Below are 22,367 nucleotides of genomic sequence, written 5' to 3' on the forward strand. Positions count from 1 at the left end.
AGTTGCATGAATTTTGTCCCAGGTGAGGTTTGTTTTGATGGGAATTCTAGCTGGTGTGTTGGATCCTGACCCGTTTTTAGGAGGAACAAGAGAGGTTTTTATTCCTAAGCTTTGTTCTGTGACACACAAATTTTAGGCATTCCTTCTTGGAAAATTCCAAAAATGAGGTGAAGAGAAATGTGTCTTCTCTGTAGATTGTGGGGTGTTGGTTGAATCAAGGCTCCTTTCAGAGTGTTGGGTTCTGGGCTGATTTGTTTGTCCCTGCTCTGACAAATGTTTGTAGCTTTGAACTGGTGTGTGGTAACACTATGAAAATGTAACAGGAACAGAAACTAAACCTTGTGTTTGAGGTTCTGTGACTAGAAATGAATATTTACCTTGCTTAGGAAGCAGCTGGACAGGAAAGAATCCTAGTGCTGTTTAACTTGGGTAAGAGCTGTTTTTTGAAGTGTATTTAATTTTTCCTTAAATACAATTTCCCTGCTGCTCTTCTTGAGATGAGCTTCTCTACTGCTCTTACTGAATTCTTTATTGATGTAAATGTGGAAATGTCTGAGGACTGTATTAAAGTCTGGTGCTCCTTCTCCTTAGAGAGCAGGTCTTTTTCCATGGATTTTCATTTTGTGCAATGTTAGGTTAAAGACAAATCATATTAATTAGATGATAAATATTTTTCAAAGTACTGCCCATATAGGACTTGTGTTTGTCACTGAAATACAAAATCAACTGCCATGAAGTTGTTGGGTATCAAGGATCTTCACTTTTGTTGTTAGGAATGTCACTGTTTTCAAGATGGGCACCTGAGAATTCTCTGAAACAGAGACAAAATTGTTTTTGTGGAGCACTTATTGATAATAAATGGCTTTAACCAAAGGCAACAACCGTGTTTCTTCTAGAAAGGGAACTAAACTTAGGCAATTTCCTTTCTGACCAAAAGGTAACAGAATTAGGCCTGAAGTCTGGTAATTTTTCAGACAAAAAAAAAAAAAAATCTTGGTTTATTTTAAGCACAAAATAAAACCTTGTCTTAAAACAAACACAGCATTTGTAGTGAGAACATCAGAATGAGGTTTTTTTTTGTGCCCATGAACTTGTGCACTGCCCAAGTATCAGAGGCTGCAAAACCAAACCATTACAGAATTGTAGAGGGAACTGGTTTGTGCTTTAGTAAAACTCTTCTGTGTGCCTAGAAAAGCATAACTGGGCAACCAGAGCATTAAAATGAAGACCCCAAACCTATAGTCTGGAAGATGTTGAGGAATTAAGTTAGGGATTCACCTGGGTGTGTTGAAGATTCACAACTATGGTGAGAGCCCAAACTTTATTATCCAGATTATTGTGGATGTTATAATAGAGAGAGGGTTCAGATGGTACAAAAATGACCTCTGACTGCAGTAGGAACTTGCTGCAATCCAGTAGTGTTGATTTGAGTTTTTGCATTCTTGCATATAAAAGGATTTGAACGTTTATAAGGTATTTTATTTATACATATCTGCTGAATTACTGAGCTGAAGATTGTGCAAGACTTCAGCACCTGATTGCTGTTGTTATTGCTCCTTCTGTGGGAGCTGCACTGGGGGGTGATGGGGTGTCAACATCAGTCCTGGTTTTGTGAGCACAAGGAGGGAGAATCTGGGCTGGATCAGGGACTGGGTTTGCCAAGGCTGGAGAGCCCAGAAGGGCTGGAGCACAAAGTGAGAAGGGACAAGTGGATTTACTTCTCCAGACATTAACTTGATCCTTCCAAGGAGGAGGGTGGGGGCTGAGAGCAGCATCCGGATGTTTTGGAAGGGTTGAGTGGCTGAACAGAATAATTATCAATGGAGATGGAGCAGGGGAAATCTGTGCACTCCTGGCATGCTCCTGGGAATGCTGGTGCTTTAAGACATTGAGAAGTCTGTCTTAAATTCACTTGATTGTCTTTAGAGAAGAATGAAAGATGAAGCAATTCAGAGGAATTATTGCAATGAAGCAGGATTTGCTCCAGTTGCTCCGAGCATCCCTGTTTGTAATAAGTGTGTACATTGTGTGACTCAGTCTTCAGCATCTACAAAATATGTGTTGAATTAAATTGTTATTAGAACATAGCAGGACATGTTTATGAGTAAAGCTCCCTTAATAGCTCATCTGAACTCACTTTCATGATGTCTTATACCATTCTAGTCCAATTCATGTTTCTGTTCTCACTGAAATAATTCCTTCCACGTCTGTTTTCTTAAATCTACCACCGTAGCTGCACTGTTGTTAGCATGCTTCATCCTACAAGTTATGCTAAAATAAATTAATAAATTGACAAGGCAGACCTAATAGCAAGAGCTTTACCCAAACTGGTACAGATGTAATTTCTGATTTCTTATTAATGGAATGATAATCGACTTTGCTGCTGTCACTCCAGAAGAGGCCTGTATTCCTTAATGGAGTTTTCTTAGATGTTTTTAATTGATTAGACTGTCTTATGTTAATGTGAAATGTCCAAGAGTAGTAGCTGGTCCTGTGGGAGAGATAGATGAATTGAGTAGGTTTCAGGATCTACTTGGCCTCACATACAACCCAAAATGCAGGAATTCTGCACAATAAGAATATTATGTAGAATTATTTCATCTGGACATAGATACGTGTTGAAGTGAAATATAAATTAAATTTGCCTTCACAGTATTATTTTCCTCATATCTTAGACCCAGATGATTTCTTTTCCAAGAAATCTGTTTGGTTCCAAGAGTCCTTTTGAACGCTGATGTGTTTGAAAGCCAACCAAGATTACATGTTAAGGTTTAGCTCTTTGTAGTTGAAACCCACTAGTGAGCCCATAATCAGCTGCCAAACTTTATAAAGGAAACATAAAATATTATGTTGCCCACAAATACCAGCTGTAAACCACTAATGTCTGCATTAGTTCAGTAACTTCAGAGTCACAAAGTTTAATTGACTAATGGGGTAACCTGTGGCAGTCTGCTGCTTTGCAGCAGCATTAGACCTACTGTGAACAGGAGGAGGAAATTTTACGTAGTTCATCACAGTTTCAGTCTGTTCTTCTTCAAATGGCAGATAAGCCTTGAGGCAGAGCACACTGGAAAAAGCAAATGTTCAGAAGGTAAACACTGTTTTTTAAAACAGACAGAGGCTGCAGTTATGGTTTGAGCAAAGTGAACTTCATGAGGAATGTTTCCCTTAAGGTTAGGGCATGGTGCAAGTAATTGGAATAACAGAAATGGAAACCTTTCACTTAGACACTAAACTTTGTAAGTAATTAATAGGATGATTGATATTGTGTATACAGGATAGGCTGTGCCAATCTGCAGGACTAGAGGAAAAAGCAATCTCCAGATATGTGTTGATCAAGGAATGTTAAAGTCTTTCAGAACAGACAGCTGCAGATTTCCCCAGGGGAAGAATGTTGAGTGTTCCTGGGGCTGGAAGCAGAGAGGAGCTGTGCTCATGTGTGGGACTGGTGTCTGAGACTGGGTGTGGTGGAGAGGCTGCTCTGTGGATGGCAGGAGTGGTGGCTCTGCATGCACTTGCTGGAGCCAAGTAAAGCTGGGCTGGGATCGAGCCTTACCAAAATACACAAAAACCGGGGCCATGGACACCGTCTTGCTCCATGTCCCTTGGCTGGCTCCTCTCTGCCTTGGGGGATTCCAACCAGCTTAATGCTGTGTTTTGCTAGAGCTTCTCTGAGATAAAGGGAAGGCTTGTGATGGAATGCCACGAAAAGCAGATGGGGAGCAACGTGCAAGTCAAACATGAGCTATTTACACGTTGCTTACTCCAGACGGAATTCTTTCCAACGTTCCTTGCAATCAGCTCACTGGCACACCAGTGAGTAGTTAATGATGCACCAGGGTAGAAGAACTGAACTGAGAACAGAAGAGGAAATTAAGCTGGAAAATCTGAAAGATGTAGGCAGTGATTCAAGGGTATTCTTGGGGAAAAGCATGAGTCAGTCGACGGGATAAAGTCAACTGGAAGGGAATGGATGGTGTGGGCAATGGGAGTGCCCTGTACAGGCTTGGTGGTTTCTTCTTTCCAGTGAACCTTTTAAAATGCAGCTGACATAAATCACACAGGGTTACAGGCTGTCTTGTTCATATAGCTGAAACATAGGGACTTTTTCCCCTTTCCTTCCTTATCTTTGTCCTTACTTCTATTTGTGCTTTCCTGACAGGAGAATGTTTCTTGTATTTTAGAAATGTCTCATGCTAAGATGCATGAACTAGCTCCTACACTTTGTAAAATCTGTTTATTTTATGACCTAAGGATTTTATTAGTATTATTTTGATGTCTGTCAATAACCATTAGAAGTAGATCCCAATATTCTTAAACACTTATTTCTGTGCTCTAGTGCATGACATACTGCTTCAATCCAGTTAAGGTCTTGCTTATATGTTAGACTCACTGAAAGATTGATGTCAAATGTTTTAAAAAGCTATGCCAAAAATATTATACATTTTGTGTCTACATGCCGTATTTTTGATGGTATGAAGACCAGAAAAGAAGACCAGATGTTTGTCTTGTCCCTGTTGAATAGCACTAGGCCAGGGAGAACAGTGTGGACAGGACTGAAAACCATGAAATATCTAAGGCCAAATAACAGGATGTGCTCAACTGGCACAACTTTAAGGGTTCTTGGCAAAGGAAGGTCTAGAGTGGGGAAAAAGGCAAAGCAGGTCCTAAGAATATTTCAGTATCTAGGTAGGATCACACTAAGGAGTCACTGAACTCAGCTGTCCTCTTTTCAGACTCTGTCTGGCCAAAGTTGCTGCAGCAGGTTGGACTCACTTGGGTTTAGAAAAATAAATTTGGGACCCTGTACTCTTGTTTCAGTTTTGTGTTAATTGGGTCTTAGATATACAGAATTGTAGTCTGAGGAGGAAAAAAAGCATATAGTGAGTGCTGACACTAGAACTAAAAGTGGGAGAAACTTCATCTGTGAGAACAACACAGAGGAGGAGGCAAAATGCAGCAGGATCAATACTTGCTTTTTGAGATTTTAATGCAAATGTTTGTACAGTTTGAGCAGCTGGTGGGTGTTCCAGTGATGCAGATACTTTCTGCTAATGGAATTGTGGGTGTCAGTTATAGTGTCTGAATTCTGCTTTCTTTGTCCTCTGCAGGGATCTAGAAAAAAATAACATCACAAGAATCACAAAGACAGACTTCACGGGGCTGAAGAATCTTCGTGTCTTGTGAGTATAACTCAAAACTTGGCTGGTTTTACAAGGCTATTTTAGGGTGCTACTACTTAGAATTTCCATAATTCCAGAGATTAAATTCTAGTAATTTTGGCACATTATTCAGTTGTTGGTATTCTTTTAAACCAGGCAACCTGAACAGTTTGTCATGTGGAACATTAAATTTTAGTTCTACACTAAAGTGACTGTAGAGCTGTTCAGTTGTTTCTTACAAGCTTTGACTAAGTCAAGTGGTAAAGATTTTGGTCTGTTTTACAGTCTCTCATGCATACATCAATTATACTGAGACACTAGCAAACAGGAATTTCAGATTTTGGCCACTTGAAGGTACAGTCCCATTAACAACATTTTGCATGGTTTTAAGCAGAAGTTGATCAAGACTAGCTGTAGAACTTGAACACAAGGAAACTGGTGAGTTTTTTTGGTCTAGTATACGGTCATCAATACAAAGATTTCAGATGGTGCTATCTCATGATTTCACTGTTTGTCAAGTGTTTAACCATCCCTGTAGATAGGCCTTGACCATCAGTTTGCAGACTTTGTCATTCCTGGTTTCTCTGCATGGACCTCAAACAACACCACTAAGTTAGTGATAAAAATTTTCCTCTGAGTATCTTCCAAAGCCCTTAAAGCTACAACTGTTGAGCTGTTACAGTTCTTTAGTGATAATTCAAGTAATATTGAAGTCTGCTAAGGAAAAGGTGAGCTCCTGTTACCTTAACACTGGTGTACAAGTTGTCCTACACTAAGGAAACATCTCGAATCCATGGGAAGACTTTTTCTTCTTGTGGTGTTTCTCTCATCTCTAGCAGAAGAGTTCTTTAGATTTCCTGGGCTCCCATCCCAACTGTCAATACCATTTTGGGAGTCTATTAAAATGCATGTTCTATACTATATTAATGCCAGTAGTTGTTTCAGTTTGGTTGGGTTTTCACAGTGCCAGACATTGCCTAATGCTGCTGCAGTCTTTTATGCCTTCAAGAATAACCAAAATGTACAACTGCCATCTTTACATCTTTTTGTCCTGTACTCATTCCAGCTTTATGTAACTCATTTGCTCAGACTTTAAGTAGTGTGGTGTCTACCACAGAAGTCATGGGAATAAAACATCCTTCAGATTTTTGTTAACTTTCCTTTGGTTTCTCTTATGGTCTCTGCGTGATTCCATTACTAAACCTCTATTTTTCCTTTTTCCTTTTTTTACTCCCTGCCCTGTTTGCTGGGGGGTACAGTGAGAAGACAGAAATCCCAGTGATTTCCCAGAATCCCAGAAATCCCAGCCTGTCCTGGTGTTCCTAGAAAGGTAGCCTAGTCCTGTTTGCACACATCAGAATGAGGACTGGGAACAAGTGACCTGGAAACCCACAGCCCTGGACAGGCAGAAAAAATCCTCCAGTCTCAAGCAAACACCAAACATTCAAAATACTCCTTTGTGCAGCTTCTCCTTCCATCCCTTACAGCTTCACCCTTTTCCTCACACAGTATTTCTTCCCTGTTTTTTAACAACATGACTCTCTTGTTCACATGCTTGAGTTTTGTAGTTTATATTTCCATTTTTTGGTGTCGTCTGTGGATACTCTCCTGCTGTCTGTGCCCTCAGTTCCTGTCTGGTCAAACAGCTCTGAGCATCCTCAGAGGATGGAGGGCAGAGGAGTGGCTGAACAAGCAAGAATTGTGCTGTTCCCTGGTATTCCCTGGGTCCAGACTGTTCAGAGGTGTTTACACAGAGTGTTCAGAGGTGTTCAGTCTGTTCAGTGCTCCCACAGAAGCAGAAACGGGTGGGTGTGTGCTGGAGGGAGGGAAAAGGTCACCTCACATGGGGCTGCTGGAATCTCTCTGCCTTGGCTTCCACTTCACCTATCAAGGCATTTCTGCTGTGGCAGAAATTTTGGCATTTCTGAATGGCAGTCGTGCCCTGCACACAGTAAATCAGAGAGGAGTCAGCCTCCTTTGCTTGTGATTTATCCCAGAGTTGGTGTCAGGTGGAGAGAAAAGCAGGATCAGCCCCAGTGGGAAGCTGGACCTGTCCCAGTGTTTGTGCACCCTGTTGTACTGTGGGGCTGTGGAGTTGTGTCACAGCCCCTTTGGAGCACCTACAGAGGATTTGTGTCATACAAATACATACATACAAATATGTATTTGTGTTTGAAATCAGTGCAGAACAGAGTCTGGACAAAAAACCACATTGCCATTGAGTGGGTTCCTGCTGTGGGCTGCAGAAGTCAGGTATCTCAATTCTGGCACACAAATATCCTAGAATGTTTAACCATGTCCCAGGGATGTCACTGCCAGCCTCTAGACAGGCACCTTTCTGAGCAAAATGTGGTTACAGAAGTTTGGGAACAAAAACATTTACCAGATGTGGAGGTCAGGAGGAAAATTTGGAGTTAATTTCCTGTTAGTGACCAAGAGAAACAGGGGCTCCTCTATCCTGATTATTTTAATTATCTCCAGTTAAAACTGGTATTGATACTTAGGTGAAAAGCATTTTGATAATGTTTAAGGAGAAGTGGGAATGCTTTATATTTTGTTAAAATTGACTGGTATTTCTGGAATTGCAGACACTTGGAAGAAAATCAGATCAGTGTGATAGAACGTGGAGCTTTTCAGGACCTGAAACAACTGGAACGGCTGTGAGTATCTGTATTTATACCTATGGAAAAGCTGCAGACTTTGTACCTCACTGTTAATGACCCATAATATGTAATGATAATAAAATTAACTCTCTTTGAGAAAGAGATGAGTACCTGCCTAAATTAAAGTATGCTCTTAAACATAGCTGAATTTACGTTACATGATAGCTAGTACTTGAAATAAAATGTAGAGTGGCTGCCAAGAAAATAGAACTGGCAGTGAAACCAGAGTCTCAATAGCATTATCAAAAGGACATTATCTGGGCAAGTCTTAAAACTGGTATGTGGGGGAAAGTTTTTTTAAAATAATAATTTAATGTGTATTTCTGTGTTTTATATATGTCTATGCTGATGGGAATTGCAATTTTCTCCTTTGAGAACCCCAGTATTTCTAAAACTGCCTTTATATTTAGTTTTCTGGTTAGCTTCATTTGCTCTGAAGTAGCATAATGGCAGTCATAGGACTGGATTCCAGGGTATCATGGAAGACTTAGAGGAGGAGGGATTGTGGATTTCCTCTGCTGTTGACAGCAATTAATTTAATTTAATTTCTTTTTTGGAGAAGGTGATTATAAATTGTCTCTTAATTTGGAATCAGTTTATAGGAAACTCTTGACCCTGCAGGAGTATTAATTTAAATATTAAAAAGGACAAAGTTCATTCTGCATCCAATTGCTGTTCTTAGCTGCGTGTGCTCTTGTCATTATCATTAATTCTGTCTTATGGTGGGAGCAGGACAAAATCTGTAAAACTGAAATACCTTGGGGAATTATTCTTTGTTAGAGGTAGGTGACCAGAACAATATCGCAAGCTGGTTTGGAATGCAGGCTTTTTATGCTTGATTGGAAACTGTTATCTGCAAGGCATTTCTTGTAGGACTTGTTATTTTCCCATTGATATTTTCTAAAGCAGCTTTCAAGAGTTAAGTGCCCACTAGCAATTATTCAAGAGAAGTCTGGTGTATTGAGCTAATGCTGTACTAAAGCTGTTTCAGATGATCTCAGGATTAGATTTGCATTTGAGTTGTTTAATGAGGGCACTGAACATTTAAAATTAATTTACCCAGTACTTTTGTCATGAATCAGGAAAAGCTCCATCTATGGCAGTAAGGGAGATGAGTTTTAAATTCTGATTATAGCAGATTTACACCTATATTCAGTTAGGAAGTGCTTTCAGGTGCAGAGTTTTTTCCATAGTTGATTTATTTGAAGAAAACCAAACCTCTAGCTTAATTTTCTAAAATTAAACCTAGCCTGACATTGTAGCATGTTTTTTTCACATTGTATATAATCTTGAAGGGTCACTATCCTAACCACCAAGTCCTAGTTTTAATTTTATTTTATATACATTTATATACATACATAAATAGATCTTTCTCATATCTATATTCAGATAAAGATTCATGTAGTTTTCTCATATCTATATTTAGATATCATTTCACATAGTTAAATTTTGAAAGAGTTTTGAAAAAATTCCAGGAGAAGGGCTGGCTATTGGTAGCCAGAACCCAAATTCAAGTGTCATCTGTGTGTTGTGTTTCTGCAGAGCCTGCTCTGCCAAGAACTGAAAACAATATATATTGTGGAAGCAGAAGGCAGGAAATATGATACCTTTAATAGTGTCTCTTTAAGTCTGTGATGTTTGAAAGTTTCAGCTTGTTTTTTCTTCCCTGTACGAGCTCTAAACTTGGCCTGTTAACCATACTGCATCTCTGCTTCTCTTTTAGGATTGCCTGTCATTAAAATATTTCCTAAATTAATGTAGTATGAAAGGGAGGTCTGGAAACTTGCAACTTTTTGGTATTTTAGTTTAAATCACTTTTAGGACTAAACTATAAATCTGTGTTGTTTTTTTTTTGCTATGAGTCAGTAGGCTTTGGAGAATGGACTGTGGAAAGTTTGGCGTAGCTTACAAAGGCTAAATTGCAACATTTTAGGTAATAGTAAAGCTATTTTATTAAGTATTGTCAAACATTGCAAAATGTTAATGAAGAAGGTATGTTGGTTGCATTTTAAAAAACCTGGCTTTTTTCCATTTAATTTCTTTCAAATAACAAATAAAAATCACTTACGTTACTTCGATTTTTGGAATAACGTTCTTTTTTGATCTATTGAAGTGGATGCAGAAGTAATCATTAACTTACTTTTAAACAAAGCAGCTGCACTGGGTCAAACTTTGAAGAACAGGAGTAATTTCTATTCCTGGCAAAATACCATATAAAGGTTTTCATTCAAAGTAACAGTGGAAGTATGTTCCACTCCTCATGGTAAGCTCAAAGGGCTTAACCTCAGGTGAATGCTGGAGCTCGTTGTATTTTCACTTGTCAGGACATTGAAGCAGTTCCATCATTATTATCTGAGCAAATTAGCAAACTTCTCTTTCACATGTCCTGTAAAAGTAAACTTTAAATAAAATGTCTTTAGAGCTGATACCCTCTGCTGCCAAATATGCCCTGGGGGTGGCCCTCCAGTTATTTGGATTTACTCTGGTTTGTTTTTTGTCAGAATTGAATATTGGCTCAATAAAATGTGGCCACATCAGTTGAAGAAAGAACATCATGCAAGGTATCCTAAAGTGACAAACAGCTCAGAACTGAGAAATGAATTATTGTGGAAGTGGAAGGTAGAAGCCACTTTTTTTTGGTATATTTGTACTCAGCACTTGGAAAATGCAGGAATCTAACCTGTTGTCTTGTAGCAAAATTCACTGTGTTCGGTGTAAGTTCTGCTGAATCCTAAGTTCCAGAATCCTGAGAAAGACCAGTGGTACTCACCACAGTGGAAAAGCCAAAATGCTTCCAGTGCTTTTATGGCAGCAAGGTTGCACAGCTTTATTCTAGAACATAAAGATTAGTGGTGAGGTACCTGACCCCTATTTTGGATTTTAGCATTCAGTTTAATGCTTTGCTATTAACACCACCGGGTAGGATTTTAGGGTAAATGATTATGAAGTTGCATGTGCCAAGAGGATCAAGAGGCGAATTGGTGGGTCTGAAAGATGAACTGACATTTCTTCCAGAGCCAGATGTATGTCACACATTGATGTGAAAAATGAGGCAGGATATAAGACACCACTAGATCCTGACTTTTCCACGGCCAACTGCCAGAAATTGTCACGTAGCTCTGTAATCTTCAAAAGAATGGGCTTTGGCTGATGGCTGCTTCTTTCTGCTCAAATTAGTGTCTTTAGCAAGCATAAAAGGTCTCAACATCTGAAAACACTAAAACTGTGTTTTTGTTGTTTAGGGGAGGGGGGAAAATGTATAAGCGTGGCCAAATCAAATCTTCTCAAAGTTGGGAAAAATAATTAGCTCTAAGAAAATAGCTAAAAGCTAGAATCCAGGCTTTAACCCTGGTATGGTTTTGGTTTGGTGTGTGTGTGAAGACAGAGGTCAACATGGAAATTACATTTGATTTTTATCTGCAGTGATGCTACTGTGCATTGAGTCTTTGTAAGCAGCTTCCCAAATGCTTGATTGAGGTATTAAAGTGTATTTATTTGGCACAGCGTACTGCAAGATTGCTATTAGTGACCAAAGATGCTAAGGAAAAGAATAAATTGTTATGTGGTGCTTCACAATCTGGATTTCATAAATTGAGATTGAACTGGCTTTAAATAAATCATGTAATACAAAAAGCATCTTCCACAATTACCATGCTGAGTGGAGAGGTTGGTAGGTGCTTCAGAGTAGCTGGGAAAGTAATAAAAGCTCTGGGCAGTTCTTTGCTGCTGTAAACAAAAGCCAGTCCTTGGCAGCATGGGCCAGCCCAGGGTGTTTACACAAGGTTTGCAGCGTGTGCAGTTTGGGTGTTTCTGCTGGAGCTGCATGCACTGCTCATTTCAGAGGCAACATGGATCTGAGAAGATGTCACACAGTTCAAATGTAACCTTTCAGAAAAAAAAGCTCCTTGTTTCCAGTCTCCATTCCTGGGACATGGTGGGTAACACATCCCACTGGCAATCCATGCTCATGGAATGTTCATCTGAAAATGCAGGAGAACAAAGACACCCTAAACTGCATTTAGAGCTGTGACTGGGCATTTAATCAGTTTTATCAATTGCTTATTTCCCTCTTGCTGCTCCAGCTACCACAGGTGAGTTGGTTTAGTACCAGATTTGCTGCCAGGGGCTGCTGCAGGTGTCTCTGCACTATGATGGACTGATGGGTTTCTCTGCTTTTACACCAAGGACAGCAGCATCCCCTGGCTCCTGAGGAACTGGGTGTGGGATTTGTCAAAACCTGAGCTGCAATTTCTGCTGGGCAGAATTCCTGCTGCAGCAGCTACCTTCATGAGGGAAAAACAGTCCTGTGGTGTCTAATCCCAGGTCACAGTCTGTGGTGCCATCTTTTGTGCATGGGGGAAAACATTTTCTGCCAGAGACCACTTGTAAACTGAACCACTCTTTATGGGAACTGGCAAAGAAAAAACTAAACTGGAATTCCCTCTGACACTTGCAGGTGTGTTCTGGTCTCCTGGTTAGGATAGATCACGACTTAGTTCTTGTGCTGCCTGCAGTTGTGAGCTAAGCAATATGAAGCTCCTGTTGGCAAATTTAAGTAATAGTTATTGATATTGTTTAATATTTAATTAATATTGTTCAAAACATTTTTCCTCACATTCTCTGAGAAATCATTCCAGTCATTAAAAAAGTCCAGTAACCGATATCTGACAAAGCAGTCTCTCTTACCTTGCATTTCCAAGCAAATTTAGCACTGCTTTTCAAATGAGTGTGTGTGTGACTGTTTACGTTGTGAGAAGTCCAACATGACAAGCCAGAATGTTTTGGGTGGGAGTATCTGACAGGGTGTTATTGGTTTTATTCCTGGATGCTGGGACAGTCATGGAGAATGGAGCACTTGGTGCTGCAGAGTTTTTCTGGTGTTATTTGAGTCCTTTCCATTCGTTTTTACTCTCAAGTCTGAGGTTTGTTCAGGGCTTCCCTTTCAAACAACATCTCTGAAAAATACATGGTAAATTAATGAATTTATTTGGAGGGACTGTTTTAACTTGCATGGGTAGTGTGACTATTTTGTTCAAGAATTGTGTTGATTTGGAGTGTGGGTCTGCAGTTTCTATGGGCTGTAGTGCAGTTTTTACTGTTTTATGGTGGCCATGCCATCATCACTACCTCACCTGCTGTTTTCTGACCCTGACAGCAATAGAGTAGCAGCAACATCCTCCCGTAGCAGCTTCCCATCTTCACAAATCCCTTCCTGATCTCACTGCCCAGGGTTGCACAGTTGGGTCCTGCTGCAGGGAAGGCTGGATGTACCCTCAGGTGTGCCTGGAGGGGTGTTCATGTTCACTTACCTTCCTACAAATGGCACAGATCAGCCTCACCAAAGGCATCTCCACCAGGGCTGCTGGCTGCACCAACCCCCACCCAGCTGAGAAATCCGAAGGTGGAAAAGGTGGAAAGCTGGCAGAGGTGCAGAGGAGGATGATCCCTCCTTGCCCTGAGTGCAGCTGTAAATTGGCACTGCTGGAAATGGGATGGGCTCTGAGTCGGTCCCAGAAAAGAAGATTTGCTGGTTTTCACCTGTTGCAATAAACTGAGCTGCCTCTCTTTTCCAAATCTAATTCTGCCCCTGCTGAACTAGCTGCCCACCTTTTAATGATCAGGGATGTGCTGTCCTTTCCACGGAGAGGGCTGAGTGCTTTGGCAAGCCCTGCTGTTTTATCATGCCTGGAGCAGAGGTATTTGATGGACTTCCAGCTGGCCTTCACCCCTGCAGGAGCTCACACAGGATCTCTGACTTTAGAGGAGACCTGTCAAATCATCAGTCAGCAATTCCTGTTTCTTACAGGACTTACTTAGCAAAACCCAGGTGAAATCAGTAGCTTCCCTGAGGAATGTGAATTATAAAAAGAAGATAAAATAATGAATAGTAATGTTATTAATGAGATATGATGGGAACTGCTGTGCAAGATGCAAATGGTGGATTGCTGAACTCATACAGGATCAGTAACAAGGATGGAGTAGCTTTGTGGATCTATATGGGGGAGTGTATGTGTGTACAAATAAAAGGATAAAATAGTAAAATGGATATTGACAGATTGAATGTGAGTAGTGCACTTCAGTCAACCACCACTGAGGAGGAATGCAGGTACCACCTTGTATCCAGTCTCACTTGGCTCAGACTGACAGCTCACCTTCATTAATTCTTGGAAGGAAGAAGGAAGCTCATTAATTTTGTATTGCTTTTGATTCAGCATTATGTGCTGCTCTTGGCTCAAACAGCCAAAATAAATGTTCCCAGGATATGGCTCACATGCTTCACTTACCTGTCAATACTGTGCACTGGAAGATTTCACTGAGATATATTTTTCTTACACTATCTGAGTGCCAGTAATTTAGAGAAATGTCAGTTCATTGTGGAAGTGATGTATCAGATATGGTCAGGAAAGATTATTGTTCCTTTTTATTTAAAGGAGCTCTCTTGTTGCTGTTGCCACATTTTAGAGTTACAATCAATATAAAACAGGGAGGGGAGGGGGATTTGCAACTTTTAGTACAAAAAGTCTTTTTTTCTGCAAGGCAATGTTGCAAGATGTCTGCTACATACATTTCCATATAGAGTCAAGATTCTCACAGCAGTTAAGGATGGGAGAAAACACTTGGGTGAGGCCTGGTTCATGCAGATACCCAGTTCATATGGTGAATGAAGTATTCTATCATTTCTATTATTTTTTCAGGAAAAAAATGTTCCCTTATTTTGGCTAATTTTTTCTTATTGTAGATAATGTTCCCTTATTTTGGTAGTACAATGGTAGTGACCAGGCACGCTAAATAATTTTCATTTGTACTGTGAGCAGTAAATGCACATCCCAAAATGAAGCATACTAAAGCTTTAAGACTGTCTTAACATTTTTATAACCCAAAATATGTGAATTTCCTGTTGAATTTTGTTGATTCCATATCCGTAGCCACCAGTTTTGTCAGGAATTATTTCTAAAAACTCACTGAATTTTCTTCAAAAGATCTACCACAAGGCTGAGGTAACTAGAACCTTGAAACTAGAGAATTCATGTTATTTTTTAGAAAAGCCAAATGAAAAAATGTTTGGTTTTGGTTTTTTTTAAACTTAAAATCTAATAATATGAATTTTATTCATGATTAAAAGTGAATATTGTGTAATATAAATATGCACCACAGTAACCAAGTAGTCTGTATTCACACAGAGACACTTCTGGGATGTCCATGCCTCAGTATCTCCAGATTAATTTAGTGTTCACCTTCTCCTGCCAACAGGGGTTTGCAGGTAGAACTTGTTTATTTTTTGGGAGATGCAGTGGTTCAAGTATAGGTCACTAGTGGAGTACATGTGTGGTGAAACAACAACAAAAAAAAGCTTGAAATTACTTATAGAAACCAAACCTGGGTCATTTCCAGCTGCCCCCAGTCTGTGTTTTGCTTGTACAGAAAGTCACTGTCCTGTTCAGTGTCTCAATAAAGCTGTCTGTGGTTCTGTTCTCAGTATTTCAGTAGTTTAAACCACACTGTGAAAAGGTCAGTTGATTTTTAGAAGCATCACTGGGAACATGATTTACAGAAGCATAAAGAAAAGCTGAAACATGAAAAAAAAAATATCTGGGGCTTTTTTTGGAGGTAGACTTTGTCATTTTTGTGGGTGCTGGGTACTTGAAAAAGATCAGTGCTCAGCTGTGTCATGTGCTCTGATCAGTGTGTTACCTCAAATGAGAGGCATCTGTGGCTTGGATCTTGATGTTGGGGTTTTTTCATTAGATTAAAGCTCATAACTCCAGTTTTTATTGAAATTAATCAAGCATTACTGCAAGCATTGAAATATGTCTTTTCTGCACAGGTGAGCTGCTGTGGTGTGAATACAGGTTATGTGCTTGAAAATACTTTGTATTTCTTACAATCTGTTTAGACAAACCTAAAGATTGCCTTTTCCTTTTCATATGACCCTGTTGAAATTATGGCAAGCTGTTAATTTGCAAAAAAAAAATTCTGCATTTGCTGCACTTGGAGTTTCAGGACTGAAGAAGTAGGTGCAGATGAATTGAGGAAATCAATCCCCCAGTCAGCTCTACTGTGTAGCTGTGGGTGTGAGAATGTGTGTTCTGCACCCCAGACACTTTATTGGAGCTGTACTTGATGGGAGGGGCACAAACATTCTGAAATGGTAAAAATCCCATCCTTCTGTTATTGGTGAGCACCTTGCAAGGGCTTGTCCACACCAGGTGAAAAAGGAACCAGAGAACCTTGAGCAGGTGATGCTCTGTGAGTCCCCTGCAATACCTGCTGCTTTGGGTTTCTACTGGACCATCTTTATTTAGCAAAGAAATAAAACAACCAAAAACCCCCAAAATCAACCAACCAAAAAAAAAAAAAAAATCCATACCAAAAACCCCCACCCACAAAAACCAAAACCTAACCCAATGTTAGTTATAAATTCGTTTAAAGATGAATCCCTCCCACTCTTTTCCATGAGTTTTATCCAAGATCCCTATTTCTGTGTTTATTTTTATGGGACTCTTGTTGAAATGAATTCTAAAATGGTACAGCAGCTGTCCCTTGCTTACCCTTTGGGGACAGTGAAAGAAATAAGAAACCACTTCTCTGAAGATGTGTAGAGGTGATATTTTCTAATAGGGGTTCACTTGTTGCTGTGTTTGTGTCCTGTGGACTCCTAGAGGGCACTGATACCCTCAGATTTCATGGCTTGCTCTGCCTCTAGCACATCATTCTATAATTTTACATTATTCAACCATTGCTGGACAGCCAAGAGGGAACCTTTTATTTCTTTTGCAAACGTCATTTAAAAAAAAAAAAAATTAAAAATTGGCCCCTCTTTTTCAAGGGAAGCCATTAGCAGCTCTGTCACAGGGCCAGCACAGGAGGAGTCCAAACACAGGAAAAGTGCAGGGGAGGCTGAGGGCAGGAGCAGGGAGCAGGATGCAATGCTTCAGTGAGAGGGTTTGGTTTGCATTAGTGCCTCTGACCAGGGCCACAAAACAACGAGGTTTATTTTAACAACATGAAAATAAACGAACCTGATTTCATCAAAAACGTTTTTGTAATAGGTCACTGACCCACAAGAACTCATGGAAAAACAAATTTGGGTCTCATTTATGCAGACAAGAGGTTCTGTAACCACAGGATTCTTGAGCTTCCGATGCAGTGGTTACAAAGCAAGTGGAATAAGGACACTTCCACTGCAGTGTAACCAAAATTCAGCTGGAATAGCTGATCAGCACTGGACATGACATCAGAGCTTTTAAACATTATTCTTTTCTGTGGCTTGTTTGTTTGATTTTAGCAGGTTTTTTATATACTTGGTGATTTATGAGGATATTTGCTTAAGCAAAACACTTAAGGATTTAGCTGTTGTTTCTTCTAGATCTGTAAGGAAATGCTTAACTGTCTGTGTTACTGTTGGGTAAGAGCTGCTGCATCAGTGGTCTGGAATTATTTGGGTGAGCTTTATTTAGCTTAAATAATTTCATCAAAAGGGTTTTGCTTCTTTGAGCTTCCTCATATTAGAAGGATTATGCTGCTTGCCATCCCAGAAATACCATAAGTGTTGGCTGAATTTCATGCTGTTGAGCACAGCAATCCTCAAATAATCCTGAAACAATGATGAATTCAAAGCACTTAGCCTCCTTTTGTTCTTGGAGAATACAGGAATATGTTGGTTTTGAAGTCTCTCTGCCATGGATCAGATCAGTACAGTCTTGACTTTGCTGTTCCTGTGGCCCAACTCCATTTTAGCTGTGTTTGTTGAACTGGAGCTCTCCTCAAGCTGCACCTTCCTTCCACATGGAACAGAACAAACCATGCTGGCTCGTGTTTAACTTCATGTTAGTGTCATGTTCTCAGTTCCTTGTAGATAATCCCTTCTCTGGATTTTTCTGCTTGTGTGAAGGTGTTCTGGTATGAAGATCCCAAAAAAAGAGAGGATTTTAGAGTTCATGCAGATGTTACAGATGTTCCATGTACATTTTCATTCTTGTGCTTGGTAACTGAGGGGAATATATGTCCTGTATTGTGTTAGGAATACAGGAGAGAAATGGGAGCTGCTAGGTACTGAAACACTTCAGAACAGCTGACCCTGCATTTGAAAACATTCTGGGAAAGCAGAAGTGGATCAGAGTAACTATCACAGAAATTGGGCACTCCCAGCTTTTAGGCAAGGTGGATTTTGTGGCTGGTTGCCTTGGGGCTTCCTCAGGAGATGATGTCCTTTGGCTGAGCTGTGATAGGAATTCCCACTGCTGTCAGAGCAGTTGAGAGCTGTTTCTATTTGATCCCTTTGATTAGAGCAGTACTTTACTGGTATTGGTTTTTTGGTTGTCACATTGGACCCAGGTGTGCAGTGTGCTCTTTGTGCCCCTTCATCCTTTCTTTACAGTCATCCCATTGGCTTGGGAGCATGGAGTCTTCTGTAAGCATCCAGTTTGATTTCAGCAGGAGATGATCCTGCAAGTCTTCCTTTTTTCCTGGTTCTGCTTGGCACAGATCCCTGGGAGAAGGAGCACCACAGTGCCCCGAGCATTCCTTACTATATATGGGTGCTGTGGGGAGCAGGGCTGGTGTTGCCTTATTCAAACAGGACCAGGGTTCTGCTTCTTCTGCTAAAAATTACAATTATAGTTGTACTTAGAAGTGTTCCTGCTAATTGTTCACAGCGATTTCTGACTGCTGGAAATAATATTTGTATAAACTCTTAAGGCTTGTCAACAGGGGCAGCATGGCTTAGACATGTGAACACTAAAATTTACTCTTTCCTTTCTTCATAGGCTTTCAGCCCTGTCCTGGGAGAGACTACTCACTGGTGTAAAAAAGTGGTTTAGTCATGTCTGTGTTACTGTCTTTACAAAAGTTGATGAAATATTAAAAGTTACAGGCATCTAGGGGTAGTCCAGTAGATGATGTTCCTTGGATAATGTTCCTGTTCTGTTCACCATAGTCAGTGGAGTAATGAAAAATTAACCCTGTTTTTATCGTTTTATATGAGTGATTTGGAGTTACAAAGTGTGAGTTCTTAATTTTTTCAGATTTGAAGTAGGAGAACTTTCCAGAAAGCTTTTCAGAAACTGAGAAGCAGCTTCAGCAGAGACCATCTCTGCTGGAGAGTTTACAGATCAAGCTTTTTTGGCTTCTTTGGATGATAGATAAAAGAAATTGTTAATTTTTTTACATTAAAATAATCTGCAGACAGGTAAAGCTACTATACTGCATCTATGCACCTCAGTAGTTCTGTGAACTTTCCACTTGTTAAGAGACTGGGCATACACCTCTACTTGCCTCTTCTTTAAAGGATTTAAAGGATTTTCTTGCTGTGGCTGCTCTCATCTATAAACTCTGACACTTTAGAGTCTCTATTCTCATCTTCACTTAGGTTGGTACTAAGGTTCCTGTCCATTTCTGTATCCTTTTAGGGCATTGATTGCAGCTTTTTATGATCATAGGAATGTAATTAGGATGTTTTTGTTTTTTCATGTTGGCTTTGGGAGAACTTTGAAATTTAAACCTGTTCCTCTTGCTTCCCCTTAACAGTCTGTTCCAGCCAGAGACCATCTGTGTAGTTCTGTCCTCCATCCTAATGTCAGATTTTTTCATATGAGGAGATAGGGGAAAAAAAAGATGGATTTTAATATTGGAAGCTCTGAAGTGTTATGGAGCCACAGTTCCTGTGCTGCTGAAATGCACAGACGTGTACTCTGCACTTCTGAGAGAGGGGAGATAATCTTTCTCAGTGTAATGAGAAGCTGGTAATAAAGGTTATTACTTGTGACAGCTTTGAAAATGTGAACCAGGACCACCCAGCCTGCTCAGTTTGTAATAGGGAATCTCAAAGTTATAGCTCCTATAAACAGTTTTCCTTCAAAAAATGGTCCCTTAGCAACTTGCAGTGGTATCTCTACCAGTCTTTTGTAAAAGATTCTGAAATAACATCACGTGGATAAAGAAGTTCATTTATCCCACCCCATAATCCTGTAATATGGTTGTTCTGGGCTTCCTCATAGTGCCCTTATTGAAATTCCATTATAGATCATCTGGCTTTATTTCCTAGGGCAGTAATATAAAGAGGTGATGACAGAAAGTAATGGATAAGGTTGACTTGCCTTTTACTGGGTGCTGCATCTTGGCTGTTTTTCCTTACGAAGAGGAAGTGATACAGAGCAAAGGAGAGGTTACATTAATGATCACAATGGATTTCTTGACTCTAATAGGATTTTCTGGTGAAACCATTGCAGGCAATTGGCTCCGCTCTTGTTCCTGCTTCCCAAGCTAGTGCTTCAAAATAAAACTCCTTGGAGTTCAGTAACTCCTGTCTTTCTGTTTGAGTCTTTTTATGCATTAAGTCACTTTTATTGCTTATTGGTTCTGCCCAAGCTTGTGATGTAACCACTTCTTCCTTAAAGTAACTTGTAGGAGCCCTTTCAACTGCATCTTGTTCCCTGAGCCACATCTCCAAGGATGCCATGGAGCTCTTGACAGCCAAGGAGAAAGAGGGACCATGGTTATTGCCAAAAGGGAGACCCAGATGTTTTGAGTGTGAAATCAAATAAATGGCTGAGCTGGGGAATGAACCCAAAGTTACTTGGATAATTGCTGAATATTAAAGGCTGAAGTAGCAGGACTGCTCCTTTAAAGCTACCCATTTAAAAATGGTAAAACCACTGTGTTTCTGATTTTTCTGTTGGAGAATGAATTGTGTAACAGGTAGAAATGTGAATATGGATGTTATACTTGAAAGTTGTTGAACTTGTGTGGAAAGGAGCTGAGTGCTACTTATGTCATGAAAAATATGAAATGCTTTGATTTGGGTTGAAGCTGGCAATGTTCAGTAGCACGGCAGACAGGATTTGGAGCCTTATGGGTATCACACATTTGTGGGGTTACAACCAGATAATTTCTCTATTTGGAGACAATAATAAAACTGTCATGTGTAAGCCAGAGCCTAGCTTAAAATTCTGGGTAGAATGTGTTCAGTAATATTAGTGTAATACTGCAAGATAGTTAAAATTAAAAACAAAGATGTGCAGAAGAGATTTTTGCTGTGAGATTATCTAGCAGACCCAGGTTCTTTGCTTTTTTCCTCCACAACCATGTAAATTTGGTTGTTTCTGCTCCGGCAGAATATTTGAATATTTGGAGTTTGCCTGAAGTAACTGATGGTATGGCATTCAGAATTTCCAAACTGAGTTGGTGGCATTATAAGAAATCAAATTGCATTGGAAAACTACACAGTGTGCCAAGTTTGAATACATAATGCTTGCATTGCTTTTGCACTGGGCTTTCATATTGATTCCATAGTCCATGGGAAGCAGGCAAGTGTCTCTTTGAAGGAGGAAATTTCTCGTGGAGTGAGTGGGCATCAGCTCACTGAAAAGGGGGTCTGGGTTTTCTCTGATTTGTTTCTTAGAATAAAACTGTCCTGCAGCTGTGAGAACAGAGCATGAAGCTGAGAATGCTCTGTCTCAAAATACTGCCTACAATTATATTTGGTTTGAGCTGTTAATGTTGCTTCCCCACCTTGTATAGAAATGAATGAGAAGTCAAGGATTGTGATTGCACTGAAGCTTTTTCATTTTGTCCTAATTAACTGTATAAGAAATGTGTAAGTCTGATATTTTTAGATGCTTTTTTTGCCTGTTTATTGGATTTCTGAACCCTGAAATCCTTTTGAACCTTCTAAAGCCTTGCCCTGGTGATATTAGCCCTGAGAAGGAAGGGATGGTCTGCATGTGAGGGGTGTAACACTGCAGGATGTTGGAATGTCTTCTCCTTCAATTTGCAGTAGCAAAGAATCTGGTTTAGATTCTTCTTGCAAAAAGATTAAAATAGCTGCAAGTTGAGCAATATTCCAGTTCTGCTTCCATATGCATTTTGTCCTTTTGCATCTATGCTGATCATGCCTTCAGTAGAGATTAAATTTAGCTCCTCTTTGCTCTTATTGTGAGTGGAGCTCCATGAGAGAACAGAACCAGAATTGGATGTGACCATTCCAATGGTGTGAGCATGAGGGATGCAGCTGAAATCAGAAAGTTTCTCCTCCAGGAAAAGATGAACTCTCCCTTAAGAACAAATTGAAAATGTTCCTACCAATATTGAGGGGTTTTTACACACCCAGAAGTTATCCAGAAGAAAAAAATCGAAATTATAATTAATATTAAAATAACCTTTGTGAAGTGTAGGTCTCTTGCTCCATTTGTTTCAGAGAATGATCCTGATAAACATCTTCACTCTTCCTCTAGTCTGGTAGCATTGCTTCTTTCTAGGTTTCAATAGTTGTTTTTTACTCCATGTTTTAATAATCAGGGGAATCTTAATAGTTAAGTTTCTCTCCTATCCCAGCTTCAGACAGAGGAAGGAATATGATTAGCCTGGTTGGAGCCAGGAAGGCAGGAATTTCACAGTTAATAACTTCTCCATTGTTTTTTTAAGGGCCCTTGATATTCTGTGATTGACACAGAGGTTGTTTCCCTCCACCCCTTTGCCTTCAGGACACAGGAACCCCCAGTTGGGCAGCAGGGGAGAAACTCGTGCTTGTTTATATATATGAGCA

The 22,367-nt window shown here is 39.9% G+C and overlaps 1 protein-coding gene across 3 annotated transcripts in view; it reads left to right on the top strand.

Annotated features, from left to right (window-relative positions):
- SLIT3 (slit guidance ligand 3) overlaps nt 1-22,367 on the top strand; it is a 466,954-nt gene that overhangs the window by 16,090 nt on the left and 428,497 nt on the right. For all 3 annotated transcript variants that reach the window (XM_033073074.1, XM_033073076.1, XM_033073075.1), the window contains 2 exons: nt 5,112-5,183; nt 7,751-7,822. In XM_033073074.1, coding sequence (XP_032928965.1) covers nt 5,112-5,183; nt 7,751-7,822 — 144 coding nt within the window. The remainder of the gene's footprint in view (nt 1-5,111; nt 5,184-7,750; nt 7,823-22,367) is intronic.

Source organism: Catharus ustulatus, chromosome 15, assembly GCF_009819885.2.
Source record: "Catharus ustulatus isolate bCatUst1 chromosome 15, bCatUst1.pri.v2, whole genome shotgun sequence".
Taxonomy (NCBI): domain Eukaryota; kingdom Metazoa; phylum Chordata; class Aves; order Passeriformes; family Turdidae; genus Catharus; species Catharus ustulatus.